This window comes from Oryctolagus cuniculus, chromosome 20 (genome assembly GCF_964237555.1).
Source record: "Oryctolagus cuniculus chromosome 20, mOryCun1.1, whole genome shotgun sequence".
In the NCBI taxonomy this organism is placed as follows: Eukaryota; Metazoa; Chordata; class Mammalia; order Lagomorpha; family Leporidae; genus Oryctolagus; species Oryctolagus cuniculus.
Window position 1 is genome coordinate 34,203,343 of NC_091451.1, and position 20,159 is coordinate 34,223,501.

General features: G+C 43.5%; 1 protein-coding gene across 1 annotated transcript in view; it reads right to left on the reverse strand.

Annotated features, from left to right (window-relative positions):
* Positions 1 to 11,180: 11,180 nt before the first annotated feature.
* Positions 11,181 to 20,159, reverse strand: part of PTPN21 (protein tyrosine phosphatase non-receptor type 21) — a 77,873-nt gene continuing 68,894 nt past the window's right edge. The window contains exons 15-19 of the mRNA XM_002719612.5: positions 19,149 to 19,370; positions 15,779 to 15,907; positions 15,390 to 15,624; positions 14,846 to 15,006; positions 11,181 to 13,613 (exon numbers count right to left, since the gene is read on the reverse strand). Of these exons, the coding sequence (XP_002719658.1) occupies positions 13,485 to 13,613; positions 14,846 to 15,006; positions 15,390 to 15,624; positions 15,779 to 15,907; positions 19,149 to 19,370 (876 nt within the window). The 3' untranslated portion in view covers positions 11,181 to 13,484. The remainder of the gene's footprint in view (positions 13,614 to 14,845; positions 15,007 to 15,389; positions 15,625 to 15,778; positions 15,908 to 19,148; positions 19,371 to 20,159) is intronic.

The window sequence follows — 20,159 nt, forward strand, 5'->3', positions numbered from 1 at the left end:
TTTTTCTTTAATATCCTGCTCTTTTTATCATCCTTAGCCCACACCAGTGTTTTTCAAAGAGTGGTAAACACTACTGGAGATGAGAGTTGATTTTTCAATGGTACAGGAATATGGGTGGGAAGCTTACCATAACCACTGAGGTCAGCATTCAGACTTGGGCACAACCTGTGAAGTGCACCACCCTGGGGCTGAGCACCGAACCACTTCCCCCCTGTGTCATGTGCCCCATTTCACCCTTTAGCAGCCCTTGCCCCACCTGGCCCTCAGGTCTCCCTCTGATCCTCGTCCCCTTAACTTTCTAAGCAGCATCTCTTGCCATCCTGCAGTCCTCTTGAATACCCTCAGGATATCTTCAGCCTGGGTCTCCCCATCCCTTCTGTTCGCTGCTCGGACCCCACCTTTCTTAGCCCCAGGGCTCCTTTCTTCAGTGCCACTATCCTGGCTTCCAAGTCTCCTTCCTTAGCAGGAGCTGCCATCTTTCTGAAAGTATTCTCAGTAAATGCTTCTTGCTTTCGTTCTCCACCACTTGGTTCAAGCCCCAGACCTACTTCTCCCTCCCTACTTTGTTGTATCCAGTCTTCTCTGTGCCCTCAGTCTCTATACAGCTTTACTTCTCTTGGCCTGTTCCAACTTCTATGCCTGCTAGCGCATTTTGTTATTGATTTAAAAAAATTATTAAAAGTGGTTCTTGGCTATAACAAGATGGGATGTGAAAAAGTCTTGGAAACAATGCCTTAGATTCTTCAAGCAGCATCTTTTTTTTTTTTTTTTCCTTTCTTTCTTATTTTCATCTTACTTAAAAGGCAAACAGAGAGCTCCCATCTGCTGGTTCACTCCCCAAACACCTGCATCAGCCAAGGCTGAGCCAGCCCAAAGCCAGGAACCCAGAAATCAGTCTGAGTCTCCCTCCTAGGTGGCAGAGACTCAAGTACTTGAGCCATCATTTGGTGCCTCCCCAGGGTAGCAAGAAGCTGGATCCAAAGCAGAGGAGCTGGGATGTGAACCAGGCACTGCGATGTGAGTGTCTCAAGTGGTGTCTTAACTGCTGTGCTAAACATCCAGCCTGCCCCTCAGCATCTTTTTTCTCTTTCTTGTTTCTAAATTCTTTTTATAATTTTTTATTTTTATTTATTTGAAAGGCAGAGTTGGAGAGAGAAGGAGAGGCAGAGATTTTCCATCCTCTGTTCCACTCCCCAAATGGCTGCAGCTACAGGGATTGGGCCAGGATGAAGCCAGGAGCCAGAAGCCTCTTCCAAGTCTCCCACATGGGTGCAGGAGCCCAAGTCTTCTGCTGCTTTCCCAGGTACATTAGCAGGGAGCTGGATTGAAAGTGGAGCAGCTGGGACCCAAACTGGTGTCCATATGGGATGCCAGTGCTACAGGCCGTGGCTTAACCCACTGTGCTGCACTACAGCACTGGGTCCATTTTTTTACTTTCAAGATTTAACAGTGTTTAAACATTTTGCCACATTGACTCCAGTATCTTGATTTATATGTTTCTCTCTGCTGTCTCACACAGCTCGCTCTCAACTCTGAGGGATGATGAATAAGTATGCCTTTTTGAGCCAGATTGGGAGGGTTTGATTTTTTTTTCTTTTTAAAAATCTAGAATTTTTCCTGTTTAGATTATAATATTGCTTACTGACCCAGTTTGTCCTCATTCTACACTGTAAGCTATTTCCCTTTGGACTCCGAAGACATTGTCTGCTTGACAATGAAGGCATCATTCTTGGAGGAAGATAGTGTGAGCTTAAGTGGAGGTCTAGCTATAATGTAATAAGAAAAACAGGAGAGAGTGGCATTGTGGTGTAGCAGGTTAAGCTGCCTCCTACGACACCATCATCCCATGTAAGCACCAGTTCAAGAACTGGCTGCTCCACTCCCAGTCCAGCTCCCTGCTAATGCACCTGGGAAAGCAGTGGAAGATGGCTCAAATGTTTGAGCCCCTGCCACCCTCATTGGAGACCCAGAAGAAGCTCCAGACTCCTGGCTTCAGCCTGGTGAAGCTCCAGCCGTTGCGACCTGTGGATGGAAGATTCTCGCTTTCTCTCACTCTGCCTTTCAAATAAATAAAAATAACACTTAAAATACATTTCCACTTTATACTCAGAAAGTGCAAGTTGCTAAGTTACATGAAAATCTCATTTGCTCACATTTTAAATGGTGTAAAATATAAATCACCATCTTCCTTTAGCAGGCTTACTTTCAAAAGTCACACTTTTTCCCACAGCACCAGTCAGAAAATATCAGAAGGCCGGTGCTGTGGCGTTACAGTTAAAGCTGCCACCTGCAGTGCTGGCATCCAGGATGGGCACCAGTTCAAGTCTTGGCTGCTCCACTTCCTTTTCCACTCTATGTGGGCATTCAGGGAGTGAGCAGAGAAGATCTCTCTCTGTATCTCTGTCTCTAAATCTCTACCCTTCTCAGTTGCTCTTTCAAATAAATGTTTTAGAAAACAAATACACTGATTTTCCAAGTGAACAAATTAGTTGGTGGTTGCAGATTAATTACTTTATATTGGGCCTTGGTTTCAAAGAACTTGGACTAGATGATCCAAGATTTCTTTTCACTATTATATGCCAAAGTTAATTTTAGCTTAGTTTTTTTTTTTTTTTTTTTTTTTTTTTTTTTTTTTTTTTAATACAGGCAGAGTTAGAGAAAGGTCTTCCTTCTGTTGGTTCACCCCCCAAATGGCCACTACGGTTGGCGCACTGCGCCAATCCGAAGCCAGGAGCCAGGGGCTTCCTCCTGGTCTCCCATGCAGGTGCAGGGCCCAAGGACCTGGGCCATCCTCCACTGCCTTCCTGGGCCACAGCAGAGAGCTGGACTGGAAGAGGAGCAACCAGGACTAGAACCCGGGGTGCCGGTGCCACAGGCGGAGGATTAGCCTAGTGAGCCGTGGCACTGGCCAGCTTAGTTCTTAAAGTATGCAAAAATTAAAATAGAAATAATTTAAATATATAAGTAGAAACACTTGTTCACCCTTCATGTGCTAGAGTAGTACTGGGAAGGAATTGGCTAGATTCACACTTCAGTGATAGAAGATGCCATCCTAACAAGTTACTTGCCCCAAACCTTGGAAAAAAAAAAAAAAAAAAAAGCCAGATGGGACCCATAATGAGCAGCACACCCTAAAGGAATAATTCCGTATGTTTAATTCAGGGGCCAGGAGTCCCTGAATTCTTGTGAGTTGGGGTAAGGAAAGTTTTGCTCCAAGGCTGTCCCCGTTGCCTCGGGAATTTGGTTTTGTGCTAATATGCTAGTCCTGAAGCAAAAACTCTGCATGTGAAACTTCCATACTTGTTTAGTTCCCCCAAGATTCTTAAAACAGGGGAATTTCACCTTTTAAGAATATTATGGTTATATTAGTTTCCTATTGTGGCTTTAACAAGTAACCATAAACTTAGAACACACGTTTATTATCGTATAGCCGTGGAAGTCAGAAGTCACAAAGCCACGGGACTCCCAGCGCTGCATTCTTCTGAGGCTCTAGGAGAAATGCTGTTTTCAGGCCAGTTGTGTGGCATCTTCAGATCTCTCTTAGAAGGACCCTTATGATAACTTTGTGCCTGCCTGGCTAATCCAGGATAATCTCCACCTCAAGATCCTTAATCACTTCTAAAAATTCCCTTTTGCCCTATAAGGTAACATTCACAACTTCAGGAGATTAAAATGTGGACATTTGGCCGGCGCCGCGGCTCACTAGGCTAATCCTCCGCCTAGCGGCGCCGGCACACCGGGTTCTAGTCCCGGTCGGGGCGCCGGATTCTGTCCCGGTTGCCCCTCTTCCAGGCCAGCCCTCTGCTGTGGCCCGGGAGTGCAGTGGAGGATGGCCCAGGTGCTTGGGCCCTGCACCCCATGGGAGACCAGGAAAAGCACCTGGCTCCTGGCTCCTGCCATCGGATCAGCGCGGTGCGCCGGCCGCAGCGCGCCAGCCGCGGCGGCCATTGGAGGGTGAACCAACGGCAAAGGAAGACCTTTCTCTCTCTCTCTCTCTCTCTCACTGTCCACTCTGCCTGTCAAAAAAAAAAAAAAAAAATGTGGACATTTGTAGGGGAGCCATTATTCAGCCTACCACAGCTATAAATGTCCTTAACAATAAAAATGTCCTAGCCGGCACCACAGCTCACTAGGCTAATCCTCCGCCTGCAGCGCCAGCACCCTGGGTTCTAGTCCCGGTTGGGGCGCCGGATTCTGTCCCGGTTGCCCCTCTTCCAGGCCAGCTCTCTGCTGTGGCCCGGGAGTGCAGTGGAGGATGGCCCAAGTCCTTGGGCCCTGCACCCACATGGGAGACCAGGAGGAAGCCCCTGGCTCCTGGCTTCGGATTGGCACAGTGCGCCAGCCGTAGTGGCCATTTTGGGGGTGAACCAATGGAAAGGAAGACCTCTCTCTCTCTCTCTCTCTCTAGCTCTGCCTGACCAAAAAAAAAAAAAAAAAAAAAAAATTTAAAAAAATTTAAAAATAAAAAAGTCCTAAGTACATTTATATAAGTACATAGGTATATGTATATATATATATATGTACTTATATATACTGATATAAGTACACTTATACTTTCCCTATGTAATGGACCCAAAATTGGGAACTATATTGAACATCTATGGCTTTTTAATTGCTAAAGCAGTGGTTTTAAAAATTTAATGTGCATGAGAATCCCCTGGAGAATTTAAAACAGATTCCTGGGGCTCAAGAATTTAGCTTCATAACAAGATTTCATACGCAGCTGATGCTGTTGGTCCAGAAACAAGCCCATTAAAAAAATTTTGTTACAGGAATGACCACATGAGGTGCTCTGCCAACCCACTGCAAAGTTAATATTGTTGGGAAATACATCAACATATTTATACAGGTATATTAGTTGGTCCACAAATACCCTGATTAATAAAGCTGGCTATTTTTGGCAAGATGCACTGTAACTCCTTAGTGGTTGATTACTGTGGCACTGTGTGGTGATGGACTGGCAAGTACTAAAACATGTCTTCCAGCACAGTATTTAAAATAATCTAGTGGAAAACAGGACTACTTTAATTATATACCTCTATACAATTATATCTACAGAGAAAAAGATGTGAAATAGCTTTAATTGCACTGTTAAATTCACACAGATATCTTGCTTTGAATATTTATTTTCATGGAAAAAATAAATGATAATATATTCATTTCACATGTATTACATTCAGCCATTCAAACTTCTTACCCATAAAATGTACACTCTTATAAACCAGTAACAGTTTAGAAGAATTAAGTTCTTCTGATAATAATCTTTATCTTATTGATCACCAGACAGTAACACAAAATTCCTCTTTGAACTAGAAAATAGACAATAATACTACCATTTTTATAAGGTGCATTGCTTTAATCATACAGCAATCTCCCAAGAAAAAATATTTAACTTTTCCCCAAGGTTTTGTTTTAGGCTTGTTAAGCATTTTAAATCATATTAACCTCTGTTGGAATTTGTATTTAAGTAGACTTGCTATATTTTTATTTTTACTTATTTGAAAGGCAGACCAGAAACAGAGCAAGCTCCCATCGACTGGTTCACTTCCCAGGTGCCTGCAGTGGTCTGGAATGGGTCGGGGCTGGAGCCAGGAACTCAATCCAGGTCTCCACATGGGAGCCTGGAATCCAGTTACTTGAGCCATCACCAATGCCAATCACCAGGGTCTGCATTAGCAGGAAGCTGGGATCAGGAGCTCCAGCCAGGAAACAAATCCAGGTACTCTGATGCGGAATTTGAGGGTCTTAACTGGTTAGGCTAAATGCTTGTCCCCTTCTCTGTTTTGCTAAGTTTACTATAGATGTGGCTTGGAATGCTTCCTTTTTAATAATACAGCACAGAAATATACAGCAAATTTGATTTTTTACTATGTAATTCTTCCTTCATCCGAGTTGTAGAGCTTTGTAATAAGTCAGAATATTTCCCTCTGTTAAGTACAACAGATATTCATGGAAAATATTGACTTAGTAATATGGTTTAAATGTGTCCCCCAAAGTTCATATGCTGGGAACTTAATCCCCAGCATGGTGGTAGTATTTGGGGGTGGGACCTTAAGTAATTAATTGATGTCACTATCTTGGGAATGTGTTCCTTATTGCAAGAGTTAAAGCCATTTCAGCCCTGTTTTGTACTTGCACTGCCTCTTCCTCTCCCTCCCCCACTCACCCTCCTGCATGGGGTGCTGCAGCAAGAAGGCCCTCACAGATGGGGGCCCTTAACCTTGGACTTTCCAGTCTCCACAGCTGTAAGAAATCATGTATCAGCTCGGTGCCAGTCAATCTGTAAAGTTTGGCTTGATATGTTGATAAATACTGCTATTTTCCTCTCCTTTTCAATGTGTTGCTTAGAAATTGAATATACTGATCAATATGTGATAGCTTAATTCTAGAAGTTAAGCTGCTTATCTTTAATTTGGGATTTGAAAAAAAATAAGAGGGCTTAAGTGCATCATACTAACAGTTTTCAAAAACATTAAGAATCATCCCTATATAACTATTTCTACAGTACCTGTATTGTTCCACCAATCAAGAGTGGTCGCAAAATATTGAACATTTTTCTTTTATCTTTTGGTTGGACTCACATTAGGGTTTTTTGTTGTTTTTTTGTTTTGTGTGTGTGTGTGGTTTTTTTTTTTTTTTTTTTTTTTTTTTTTTTGACAGGCAGAGTGGACAGTGAGAGAGAGACAGAAAGGTCTTCCTTTGCCGTTGGTTCACCCTCCAATGGCCACCGCGGCCGGCGCACCACGCTGATCCGATGGCAGGAGCCAGGTGCTTATCCTGGTCTCCCATGGGGTGCAGGGCCCAAGCACCTGGGCCATCCTCCACTGCACTCCCGGACCATAGCAGAGAGCTGGCCTGGAAGAGGGGCAACCGGGACAGAATCCGGCGCCCCGACTGGGACTAGAACCCGGTGTGCCGGTGCCACAAGGCGGAGGATTAGCCTAGTGAGCCGCGGCGCTGGCTCTCACATTAGGTTTAAGGATTTTGTATTATTTTTAAACTTGTTTTTATTCTGTTTTAAAAATACTCAGAAGAATATTTGCTTTTCTTAAGCTGTTTGTTGGATTGAACAGTGTTATACTGGTATTGCTCCAACAAAATACAAAACCTTTTCAGGACACTTAATTAAGATTAAATTACATTTCAAAAATATTACCATGGGTAACAGATTTGTCTTAGTGGTCCATTAATTTCAAGTGACTTCTAATAAACTTCCAGAATAAAATTGGATAGTCTCTTAGCATATGATAGCAGTCCGACCTGCAATATTTGCATCTAATGAAATGAGTGGCTAACCTTATATGCCTCATTAATTTGTTTTTCCCAGCTGATGAGTAAGAAGCTGGTAGTGGAAAGCAGGTCACCATTAAATAAGTACTAGTCTCTCATCAGCCTAACCCCAAAACTCAGGCCTCACAGATTCATATTCTGGCTAATCCAGATAATAAGTCAACCATGTGAATATCTCTGGCAGCATAGATCTGCTTCTAAGCGCAATGTATATGCTTACTTCACTAGATTTTTAGAGTGTAAATTTAAAATACACATGCACACTTAACTGCCAATAGTATTCATGCTTGACAGCTGAAAAAAAAGAAAGTATTATTTTGCTACATTTTAAAAACCACCTTCTAATTCAGTTAAAATTGCAGAGCTATTATACTGAAATCAGGCTATTTGTAAATTGCTATAGGCAGTGCAGCTACACTGTACTGTAGATTCAAGCCAAGGCATTTCACTGATATTAAATGGTCCTTTCATTTGACACATCACAAAATCATTTAATGGCAGTTAGGGAGTAATGATAAAAACATTTATCTACCTAATAAGTCATTTCCAGAGATCTGGAACAGTCTGTCAGCCCTAAGTTCTATAGTTAGAAGTTCAGTGATTCCTTTCTTATCTTATATTTGTACTTATATTATCAAAGCATAAATTCCAAGTATATTATTAATATTCCCTTTCTTTACCAATCAAAATAATGTACTCTAGATTTTTAAAAATTTAATATTTTAACTTTTTTTTAAAAAGTTTCTAATTATTTGAGATGTAGAGTTACAGAGAGAGGGAGAGACAAAGAAAGGTCTTCCATCCGCTGTTTCATTCCCCAAATGGCTCCAATGGCCAGAGCTGGCTGATCCAAACCCAGGAGCCAGGAGCAGCTTCTGGGTCTCCCACGCAGGTACAAGGACCCACGCACTTGGGCCATCTTCCACTGTTTTCCCAGGCCATAGCAGAGAGCTGGATCGGAAAAGGAGCAGTTGGGATATGAACCACAGGTGGAGGCTTAGCCTACTATATCACAGCCCTGGCCTATTTTAACTTTTCAAATTATATGGATAATTTTAACATTTTTGGAAATACCGCGTGCATGCAGACCTTAATTCACATGTATGTGAGCTAGAAATACTCTTTCACTTAGTATTTGCCTTGGAACTGCTGCTCCCTCAGCTGGGGGCTGCAGACCCTAGACCTCCTTCTGGGCCCAACTCTTCCCCTCCCAAGCCACTGACATTCCCAGGGAGGCTGGTGCAAGTGGCAGTAGGAGAGGCAGAATGCTGTTTTGCCAGTTCACCTTCCTTCATGCCCGCCTGCATCCCCGCTCAGTTCATCATTAAGTCCCGTTCTCCCACACACCACTCAAGTTTCTACAGCAAGTGCTGGGATACTTCTGGGATATTTACTTCCCATGAAACACTGACCAGTCTGACTTAAGCTGCTCCCTGAGTCAGCTACTGACTGGCACAGGGAGAGTGCATCCTCTTTTCTCACCACCAGGGTGCAGTAGGGAGAAAAGCTGCCTGCAGATCCTTGGAGAAAAGAATACAGCAACTTGGTTTGGACTATTGTTGCTTACCTTCCAGGCTCCCTCTGCCTTAAGTAAGCATTAGGGGGACGAGTTAGGAATGTGACCTCTCTCTCACTGGGAGTACTGTTTATAAAGGTAAATAATACTATATTGGGGCCATTACTGTGGCGTAGCAGTTAAAGCTGCCACCTGCCATGCCACAATCCCATATATGTGCCAGTTGCTCCACTTTCCGGCTGCTCCACTTCTGATCCAGCTCTCTGCTGTGGCCTGGGAAAGCAGTGGAAGATGGCCCAAGTCCTTGGGCCCCTGCACCCACATGGGAGACCCAGAAGAAGCTCCTGGCTTGAGATCATCTCAGCTCCGGCCATTGTGGCTATTTGAGGAGTGAACTGGTAGATGGAAGACCTCCCCCCACCCCCGTATCTGTCTCTCCCTCTCTGTAACTCTGCCTTTCAAATAAAATAAATCTAAAAAAATAAAACAATATCACAGTTCAATATACAGGTCAACTCTAAGAGCTGGTATTTTATTTGGGAACTGCCTGACATACAGAAAAGATACCCCTTTAACCATCCCAGAATGCCTTGAGATGCCCTTTAAAATCTTCCCATCCACCTATCCCCCCCAAACACACAAACTTTTAAGCTGGGCCTTCTGATTTTTTTCAATTTTCTGTAAGTAATTGTAGACAGTATGGTATATTAGCTATCTCAGCTCAAAAAAGAGCCTCTTACAATTTAGAATTATTTTTTAATTTTAAATTGGAAAGGGATAGCTTGAGCTTATTCCACATAAAACTTTGCAGGGGAACATATTCTCAATTTATGTCCAGATGAGTTCAACATAAAACAGATTCAGACATAAGAACTCAAGGCTGGCTGGCTTTTAGGCTCCAGGACTTACACCAGCATCCCCCTAGCGCAGCATCAGGCTTTCAGCCTTGTACTGAGTTGCACCTTCATCTTCCCTGATTCTGTGGCCTTCAGCATTGGACTAACGTTTTCCTGGCATCCCAGTCTCCAACCTCTAGATGACCTATCATGTGACTTCTTAAAAATTCTCTCTCTAGGGCCTGTGTTGAGCACAGGTTAAGCCTCTACTTGCAACACCAGCATCCCATATGGAAGCACTGGTTCTAGTCCTATCCACTCCATTAACAAACAGCAGAAGATGGCCCAGTACTTGGGCCCCTCCACACCCATGTCGGAGATCTGGAGGGAGTTCCAGGCTCCTAGCTTTGGCCTTTTTCTAGCCATTGCAGGACTAGAAGAGAGAAATTCTTTAAGATGTGTTTGTTTATTTGAAAGGCAGAGTAGCAGAGACTTTTCCATTTGCTAGTCTACTCCCCAAATGCCTGAAACAGCTGTGGCTGGACCAAGTTAAAGCCAGGAGCCCAAAACTCAGTTGGGGTCTTCCATGTAAGTGGTAGAGATCCAACTATTTGAGCCATTGCCTGTTGCCTCCCGGGAATTAGCTAGACTCAGGAGCAGAGCTGGATTCAAACCCAGGCACGCCAGTGTGGGACATGACAATCCCAAGTCACATCCTAACCCCTAAGCCAAATGCCTGCCTCACTGGGAGACTTCTCCACTGTCTTAATCATGGGAACTAATTCTCCAAATAAATTTTCCTTTTTTTAAAAAATAAATTTACAATAGTAATTCCTGTTTCAATTTGTGCAAATCTCAAATAATAAACCTGTTCTTGACAAGTTGCAGCTGACCTCCAGTTTAATTATATGTGGTTGCACTGTATATACATTTAAATTTTCTTAACACTGTGAACCTGTCAATCTATTGGAAGTAACTGTTTTATTCTTCTGATGAAAGCTTCACAGAAAATCGGGCCATGCCACATTGTCACTCAGTGTCAGTGAGCCCATGACACCCTCCCTCTTCTGTGTTTCTAGTCAGACATTGCCCTTTCTGGAAGTTTCTAAGGTAGCACAGGTCTAGCTTCTGTCTTCATCCTGTGAAAGTATTTTAAAGACCAAATTCTGGGGCTTCCTGAATGCTTCACAGTAGATGTTCCAGAAGAAAATAAATACCTGCAGATAACACTCCAAATAATATTCTAAAATAAGCACTTACTGTGCTTAGAACTGTCAACTGCATATTTCATCAAAAGACCCCACTAACCCGGAAAGCTGATGCCAGAGACATCAAATGAAACAGTAAAAACACTGGTTTATAACCTACTTTTTGTAAAATGTTATTAACTTCCTATCAAAATTATCAAAATGTATAGCAAGGAACTAAAAGATTATTAAGGCACATTGAAGCATTGTATCAGTTTGGCAGACAGTAACATTCTCAACTCACATGTGGAAAACCTCATATTCTACTGTTTACTCTTGAAAACCACATTATTTCAAGGACCAGCAATAGATTTTTATTCAGAAATCCTTGCATAGTCACTAACCGCAATGAAAAATTTAGGCTCGTAGAAGCAATGTCAGACATGCAACATTTTAAGAGTGACAGATTTAAACATATAATTTGTCCTAAGAAATTCACTTATCAAAGTATTACGACTGGAACACAAATATACCATATATTACTCTTTAATTAGATTCTTGTTTTACAATGTTCTTATCATTGGGACACTTCAAAATGCTTAAATCTGATAGAAAAAATTTGTGTAAAACGTACCATTCAAAGAAAAAAAGCTTCAGAAAAATTCCTGTCCTGGATATGGTGTGGAGATGAGAAATACGACCATGAACTCTTATTCCCTTCTTCTGGGGAGCAGTCTCTCAGAATTTTTACTTGAGTCTGTTGTTCTTTAAACAAGACTTTTAAAGCAACTTTAGACTGACAATCCATATTTTGTTCCTAAGTGAGAAGTGTACCCATTTTCATGACTATCTTAATTTTATTTTTAGGTTGTTGGGTTCCAAGCAATTAACTTGGGCTGGCACATACTATAAAGAAGGAAATCCTATCTCAGAGCTGATAAGGATATTTAGTGTTCACAAGAGTGAGGAAAACTGCTTTACAGGTGACATGGGAATCAAAATGCTGACTAGAATGTTGTATTTGGGGAAACAGCCCTAGATGTGACGTTTAATAGCCTCAGAAGAAGGAAGGAGATGGCTCTCCAGCTACGTATGCCAATCTGTCCTTCCTGTTCAGCATGAACTATGAACATAGCAACTCTATGAACTGTGAACCTGGCCATCTTAGCCTGGCCACAGGCATACTTCTGCCCCTTAACTCAGCCTGGATCTGTCCCCTAGGCTGTACCTACACGGGAGGGAGTGGGGGACTGAGTGGCCATGGTGACCCCAGAAGTGAAATACAGGGATTAAGGAGCTAAAATTCAAGCACCTCTTAAATACCACAGCAATTTCTGGTGATGACAACTTTGGGCTGTGGTTTTGAGAGAAGAAATGAAATTAACTGTTCCTTTCTTTCACTCAAAAGTAAATAAAGGCTCTTCAAGGCTTCTTTTAAAGATAATGTAAACCTAAATTTATTCATAAGGAGTACAGGTTTAGGTGGAAAAACTCCGAAGAAACAAATTCAGGGATGGGCCTTGAACGCCCGGGGAGAGCTCTGTGGAGTCAGCCCCATGTGCCTCAGCCCCACTCTGCATCCCCAGTCTTAGTCTGAGTATGGATAATACTGTGTGTGTAAAGACAAAGGCATCCTGCATTGACCTCACACTCCACTTACTCTTGTCCTCGTCATCTTACATGCTCTTAATCCTCCTCTTCAGAAACACTTTTGAAACAACATCCATTGTCACTGTCTCATCTATAAAGCAACACATAGTAAAACTCGTATTTTTTTTGTTTTGAACAAAAAAGTGCTTAAAGCCATCCTATGCAATTGTTTTTCACTTCATTTGCAACCAATAAAATCAAACTCACTTAGGTTTACAATAATACTGAAAAATAATAAACCTGATTATTCTATTACATTTTAAATAATGTGCCTTCAGTCCCAATCTTCCTTTACATTAACCAACTCATTTCAGTCTTATTGAGTTGAGTTCTCGTTTGGAAAATACAGAAATTACAAATATATAGAAGTTTTAGGATAAAAAATTTTCTGAGTATAAAAATGCTTTCTGTGTTTCAAAATAACACTTTTAGTCTCCTTATAGTTTTGGGTTTGGTAACTAAACCACAAAGTACCCAAGGCTTTTTTTAAAAAAATAACAAAAGACAATAACATGGTTTTAAATACAAAGTTATACAGGAACCACTCTTATCCGCAGATTTTCACCACAGAAAATTCAGTTTCTAAGAAAACTCCTAAATACTTTAGTCACAAAATAAAACTCCATTATCAAAAAGTAGTTAAAGATAGAAATCTATGCACTTTAATGATTGCCAGAATTGCCCAGCTTAGCTTCAGTAAAATAGAGAATTGTCTAGAAAACACAATCTCCAAAATGTGTGCAAGTACTGCAAATCAGACAGACGGGGGCAGGGCAGTGCCCTCGGCCCACGCCCTCCTTCAGCACCGTCCCAGGGCTGCAGTCCCCTCTTCAGCCTGGCGCTCTGCGTGTCGCTCAGCGTGCTGCCATTCGTACGCATCACGCAGGTCCCGTGCACTGCTGTGTGGATCAGGTGTCGAGGAGAAAGGATGAATTAGGCAAGCACTTTTACTTTAAAGCTGTAAACGCCTCACGTGACTGGGTCCCTGTAAAAAGTTGTGGGAGCTTAGATGAGCCTGGAGCTTTTCAGGAACTGAATGAGAACTCTGTACACGAACGTGTACTGACAGAGGGTCTGCACCAGCATCATTCTCTGTTGCCTTAGCATGTCCAGGACTCTCGGGATGTCCACCACCTGGGAGGAGAGAAGCAGTGATGAGGGCGTGTGCTCCCCTGGGAGGCTGGTGTCTCAGCAGAACTGGGGGGAGGAGATGAACATGGCTTTTCTGCCTCAGCATCTGCTGTGTGTCAACAACCCACGACGCCTACTTCTGATCAGTGCTAACTGCAAACAGAGCGTCCATGTGTTACTTCTTCAACATTCTCTGAGCGAAGCTCACTGATCTGTCTGGCTGTAAATGACCACATGTCACCAGATAGCAAGATTTAACAGAAACACAGTGTGCCCAGTGCTATCAGTGTCTTCCTCAGCATCTCCTACACAGAGCTCCGCCTGGCACTAATGTCCTTGAAAAGTTAATGGGTACCCCAAGAATGAAGAGTTCTAAACTCAAATTTGGAAAATAATGGTAACAAAATTAAACAGCTTTTTATTCATTACGGCCACTGTATCTTCTATGCTAATACTGAGACTCCCCAAGGAGGCACAGCCTTTTGCACAGAACACTTAACAACAGCCTGAGCCTGCCACGGTCCAAGGAAATGTGTTCAACCGAGCTACTGGGGTGGGCACTGCCACAATGACTAAGATGCTGCTCGTGCAGCTGACATCCCACAGGAGAAGCCTGGGCTGCAGTCCTGGCTACACTTGAGAGTCCAGCGTCCTGCTAACGTGCACCCTGGGAAACAGCAGGTGATAGCTCAAGTACACATGTGGACGCCCTGGATTGAGTTCCTAGCTCCAGCTTTGGCCTGGCCCGACCTGTCACTGCAGGCATTTAGGAGATCTGTCTGTCTCTGTCCCTAACTGCTTTTCAAATAAATTATTTTAAAGATTTATTTATTTGTAAAGCAGTTATTGATTGGGCGGCGGCGGAGGGGAGCAGTGGAGAGGGAGACAGATCTTCCATCCACTGGTTCACTCCCCAAATGGCTGCAACAGCCAGGGCTAGGCCAGGTCAAAGCCAGGAGCCTGGAACTCCAGACAGTCTCCCATGTGAGTGGTGGGGGCCCAAGCACCTGGGGCATCTTCCACTGCCTTCCCAGCATCAGCAGGGAGCTGGATCAGAACTGCAGCAGCTGCACTCATATGGAATGCCACTCGTAAGTACCAACTTAACCTGCTGCACTATAATGCCAGTCCCTCAAATTTTTAAAAAAGAGTTCTTAGGTCACTCTGTGCCTCTCTTCTGAGCCTCATTCCTAGCTGCACGGGAAAACGGTCAGACTGCACGTGAAAGGCATCACCTCATTGTGTTCCAGACAGGCAATCATGATCTCGGACAAAATGACGACGCCGGTCCTCCCCACTCCAGCACTGCAGTGCACCAACAATGGGGGGTTGGGGCTTTTGGGTTCACTTGTGCTATTTGTATGGCGTCGAACAGACTGGATCTCTTCAAGGTATGCTGTGAAAAAAAAAATAATGAAATAGAAAAGTACTCAGGGATGACGGCATATCAAATTGATAACTCAGCCTTCCCATCATCCCATAAGATAGAGAGCCCCAGTGCCCATGAACCAATCCCAATGGCTGTGTGTAGATGTGGGCAAGTCCATGCCTCCACCTGGCCCACCTGCAAGATGAGATGGCAGAGTCCCTGAGAGGCAGTGCCAGCATTCTGTGGCCTACCTTGAACAACTCTTCTGGGATACCTTCCCTAAGACAGTTAAATTCTTTGAAAATAAGTCCAAAGCTTATGTGAGGCAACACAAAGGAAACGTCTCAGAAATGTAAGTCTTCCTGTCTAATGGCTCTAGAGGGGTTGCCCTAAGGAACAAGAACACTTACAGAGAAATCCCTTGAGGTCTTCTGGACAGCCGTGCTCAGGCCAGTCTGTGTACTGCAGGTGCCAAACTGTCCTCTCCTGCCCCGTGAGCAGGTGCTTCATCTTCAAGCCCGTGGTGGCGTAGCAGCCGGAGTCTGTGCGGAAGCGGGTCGTGATCTTAAACCTCCCATAGGTGACAGTGTTGTGCCTGGAACCCAGTCGTGGCCAATACCTGAAGCTCTTCTCCCTTCCCCCTTCCTGTTAAAGACAAGTATGTTGGGTAAAACCAGGAGATCCAGCAACAGAGGCCCCTTCCCACAGACAGCTGCAGCCTCAAAAGGTCAGGATTCTATGTGATACACATTAACTGTCTCGGGGGCTGCCAAATCAGTTAAGAGAAACGAGTACTTACCTCTTCTGCCGTCACCATTGCTATAATTGCAATGCCCTGTTCCCATACCATCTGCCAAAAATCCTGACAGGTATTCTGTAACGGTCCCTGTGTGGCAATATAATCCCATTCAATTCCACTGACAGAAACCTGAAATTAGAAAAGGTTAAAAAATTTACCGTGTGTATGTGTGTAATACATGAATGTGTTCATGTGTGTGTTCATGGTAGAACATGGTAGAATATTCAGCAGAATTAGTAAAGGCTTATATCTTAATTTTTTCCCTTGTCTGTACAATCTCTACTATTAATGTTTTTTTAAAAAGATTTATTTATTTGCAAGTCAAAGTTACGCAGAGAGAGAGAGAGAGAGAGAGGTCTTCCATCCAATGGTTCACTCCCCAGTTGGCCACAATGGCCAGAGCTGTGCTGATCCGAAGCCAGGAGCTTCTTTCAGGTTTCTCTCGCAGATGCAGGGGCCCAAGGACTTGAGCCGTCTTCTACTGCTTTCCCAGGCCATAGCAGAGAGCTGGATCGGAAGTGGAGCAGCTGGGACTCGAACCGGCACCCATATGGGATGCCGGTGCTTCAGGCCAGGGCATTGATCCACTGCGCCCCAGCACCAGCCCCCTAACATTTTTATGTACATTGAATTAATATCTATATGACCTGGGGTCATATGCTTAACCTCTCAATCTCAGTTCTCACCTATAAAAATAAAAATATTGGGGCAGGCATTTGACCTAGTGATTAAGACACATCCCACATTGGAGTTCCCTGGACTTGATACCCACTTAGCCTCTGGCCCCCTGACTCCAGCTTCCTGCTAATACAGGCCCTGGGAATTAGCGATGGTTCAAGTAATTGGGTTCCTGCCCTCTGTGGGAGAACTGGATTGAGTTCTTGCTTGCCAGCCTAGACCATGGCCCAGCCCCAGCTGCTGTGTGTGGGCTTTAGGGAGTGAACTAGCAGATGGGGAGCTCTACTTGCTCTCTGTCTCTCAAATAACAAATTTTAAAAATAATATTTCCTACCTGCCTAGAGTTGTTGTGAAGACTGAGTCAATTAGTATATATTATGCCTGTCACAAGATAAGCATTCAACAAGTAGCTGTTATGGTTCCTTTTGTTATAAAAATAATATTGGCTGGCGCCGTGGCTCACTAGGCTAATCCTCTGCCTTGCGGCGCTGGCACACTGGGTTCTAGTCCCGGTTGGGGCGCCGGATTCTGTCCTGGTTGCCCCTCTTCCAGGCCAGCTCTCTGCTGTGGCCCGGGAGTGCAGTGGAGGATGGCCCAGGTGCTTGGGCCCTGCACCCCACGGGAGACCAGGAAAAGCACCTGGCTCCTGGCTCCTGCCATCAGATCAGTGCGGTGCTCCGGCCGCAGCACGCCGGCTGCGGCGGCCATTGGAGGGTGAACCAACGGCAAAGGAAGACCTTTCTTTCTGTCTCTCTCACTGTCCACTCTGCCTGTCAAAAAATAAAAAAATAAAAATAAAAATAATATCAACATCATAATATTCCAAATTTCAAACATAATTCCCCTTCTTGAAGTACTAAACATGTGGCAAAGAATATAGGGAATTACGTCAAAACTCAAGTGAAACATCAGATTTCCAGGGAAAATTGCTTAATGTAATCTCTCACTTCTGAAATTCTGGGTCAAGATAAGCCTCCACAATATTACTAAAATTCTCCACTTAAGGTTTAACATCTTGGTACTAGCTAATACAACAGTGTAATTGCAGCCTATGTAGTCAGGAGACCTGTGTTAAATCACAACTCCACCAATAACATAATAACTACTCTCTGACTGCCTACGAAGTTTACAGGGCTGTGCCTAAAGCCCTGTTCCACCCACACCCTCATGTAAGGATGCCAGTGTCCCTGAGGCACGGCCCCACATCCTCTCCCCTGAGTACCCACCTACCCACTCAGTGGCTGGCACTGTGGATGGCTACAGGTTTTAACAGCAAACAAGCCGGGGGCAGGGGGAGAAGTGGGGTGGCATCTAATGGGAAGCCTACCGGGTAGGGATCATCACTTGTTCATTTAGAGATTAGTAAGATGAGGACACAGCTGGTGAGCGGTACATCTGGGAGTCAGGCCCGCATCTGTCCACTTCTGAACAGATACCAGGTTGTCTCTGCAGACTTGGAAGCACCACTGTGTAAGCACAGTGTTACTCGGTTCTTATCCATTCAGTCATGAGAGGCTAAATGAGTTATTCCAAAGCAATGCTTGGTTTAAAAATAAATTTGGCCCAATTTACAAAACAGAAAACTACATGCAGGTTCGCAGGGTAAGGCGGTCACTGGAATGCATGGTCTGCGGAAAGCCTCGGATGTCATCAAACATCTAAGAAAAACACCTGACCAGATACTTACGTATTCACTCACTATGCAGACGTTTCTCCTTCCCCAAATAAAGAATCTAGCCAGCATGAACCAAGGGCTATCTGGCTTTAGTCAGCCACCTGCTATGAAGTGTCAGCTTTTCCACGTGGATGGATGCAATGTTACCTCAGTTAAGTGACATCATACTCTTTTCAGGGGAAAAGTGCTTCTTTGAAGAGCAAAATGGTATTTTAAAGGACTATGTGGGGCGGGGGGGGGGGGGGGGCTGGGGGTGTGACATGGCAGGCTAAGCTTCTGCCTGCAGCACCAGCAACCCACATGGGCACTGGTTCATGTCCGGCTGCTCCTCTTCCTATCCAGCTCTCTGCTAATGACCTGGGAAAGCAGTGGAAGACGGCCCAAATGCTTGGGCCCCTGCACCCACGTGGGAGGCCTGGAGGAGGCTCCTGGCTCCTAGTTCTAGATCAGCCCAGCTCCGGCCATCACAGCCATCCGAGTACTGAGCCAGCAAATAAAATACCTTTTCTCTCTCTGTCTCTACCTCTCTCAGTATACAACTCTACTTCTCAAAATCTTTTTTTTTTTTTGAAAGACTACGGGGAGCTTGCAGAGAGAAAAGATGGCACCTTAGTAAGTAAAAGCTTTTGTGAACACCATCAGAAAGCCCAGACATGTTATATAGAGATACACAGCAGTATGTGGTGAGGTAGAAACAGCATTTCAGTAGCTCCTGAGAAAATTTATGAGTGAGGAGAAGCGTTCAGGTTTAGGATAACATTCTGAAGCCAGTTAATAGAAGCTTCCTATGTCTCGTCTCTTCTAACAGTATTGGGCACAGAGCAGTTTCCCGTGTGGAGAAAATACATGTGATTTTCACTCTGTCTGATAAACACTTTTCACCTAACATCAGGGTGGTTCAAAATTGGGGTGTTTTTAGAATAAAATTGGGGTGTTTTTAGAATACAGACTTGATACCTTCTTGTACCTTAACCCAAAACTGTATGTGCCGTTTATCAGCCTAGACGTTTCCCTCACCTTAATATGCGATGCGTTGATGTAGCCAGTATTGTTTTCTTTAGTCGGGACCAGCTCTACTCTGGCATCGTCGTAGGGAAGGACGTCTTGGAATCGGTTTCTTTCTGCATTTTCAGGGAGCCGCGCTATGGAGCATTCTCCATCAACTAGTCGTTTTTTAAGAATTCTTTCATACTCTGTGAATACCATTCCCTGTTCTAACCGTTGTTCCAGGATTTTACACTGTAAAACAGAATGTGTGGGATACAATGAATACAGTCACATGTCACAGCTGCATTTTAATTGTCCATCTGAAATCCCGTTTTACACTTCAAGTCCAGAATTATCTAATATTGAAAACCTAGGTGAAACCAAAGTTAAAATTTTAAGAGTTACAAGATCAAAAGATAATCTTGGTGAGAAATATAATTCTGCACTCTGTTTAAAGTTGAAAATTGGCCTAAAGCAATTTGTTGAATTTGTTTTCTGTAAATCTACCATCAGTTTTGTGACCTCTATGAAACAGAGTTCTGGAGGACAGTAAAAATCCTACAGCAGGATAGTCTTCCAACATCCATACACAAACGTTTACATTCTATAATGTATGATCCATGAAACATTAATAAAAGCAGTAGTCCATATGGAAACTACCTCCAGAATGCAGCTTTAAGCAAATTTATGCTGTCTCATTTCTTTGTAATAAAATCTATAAAAAGTACATCTCAGCAGTAAAGAAGTTTTGAAAAATTTAAGTATCTGCTTTCAAGATAAATTTTCAATCTACTGAAAGCACTCAATGTCTGGTTTCTTTCCTATATATATCCAATATATTTGTAGATTTCTTCCCAACTTAAGGCCACCAAAAGTTATGACTGCCCCAAATAGCTGGAAGAAGGCAAAGAAGATTCAGAAACAAAATTAATCAACATTCAAGGCTGAAATTTAAAAATCCATAACATTAATTTATGAATACTATGTTCAGAATTCTCTAAAATCCCATAAAGGCAGTTTTGCGGTTTTACCAAGCGTCCA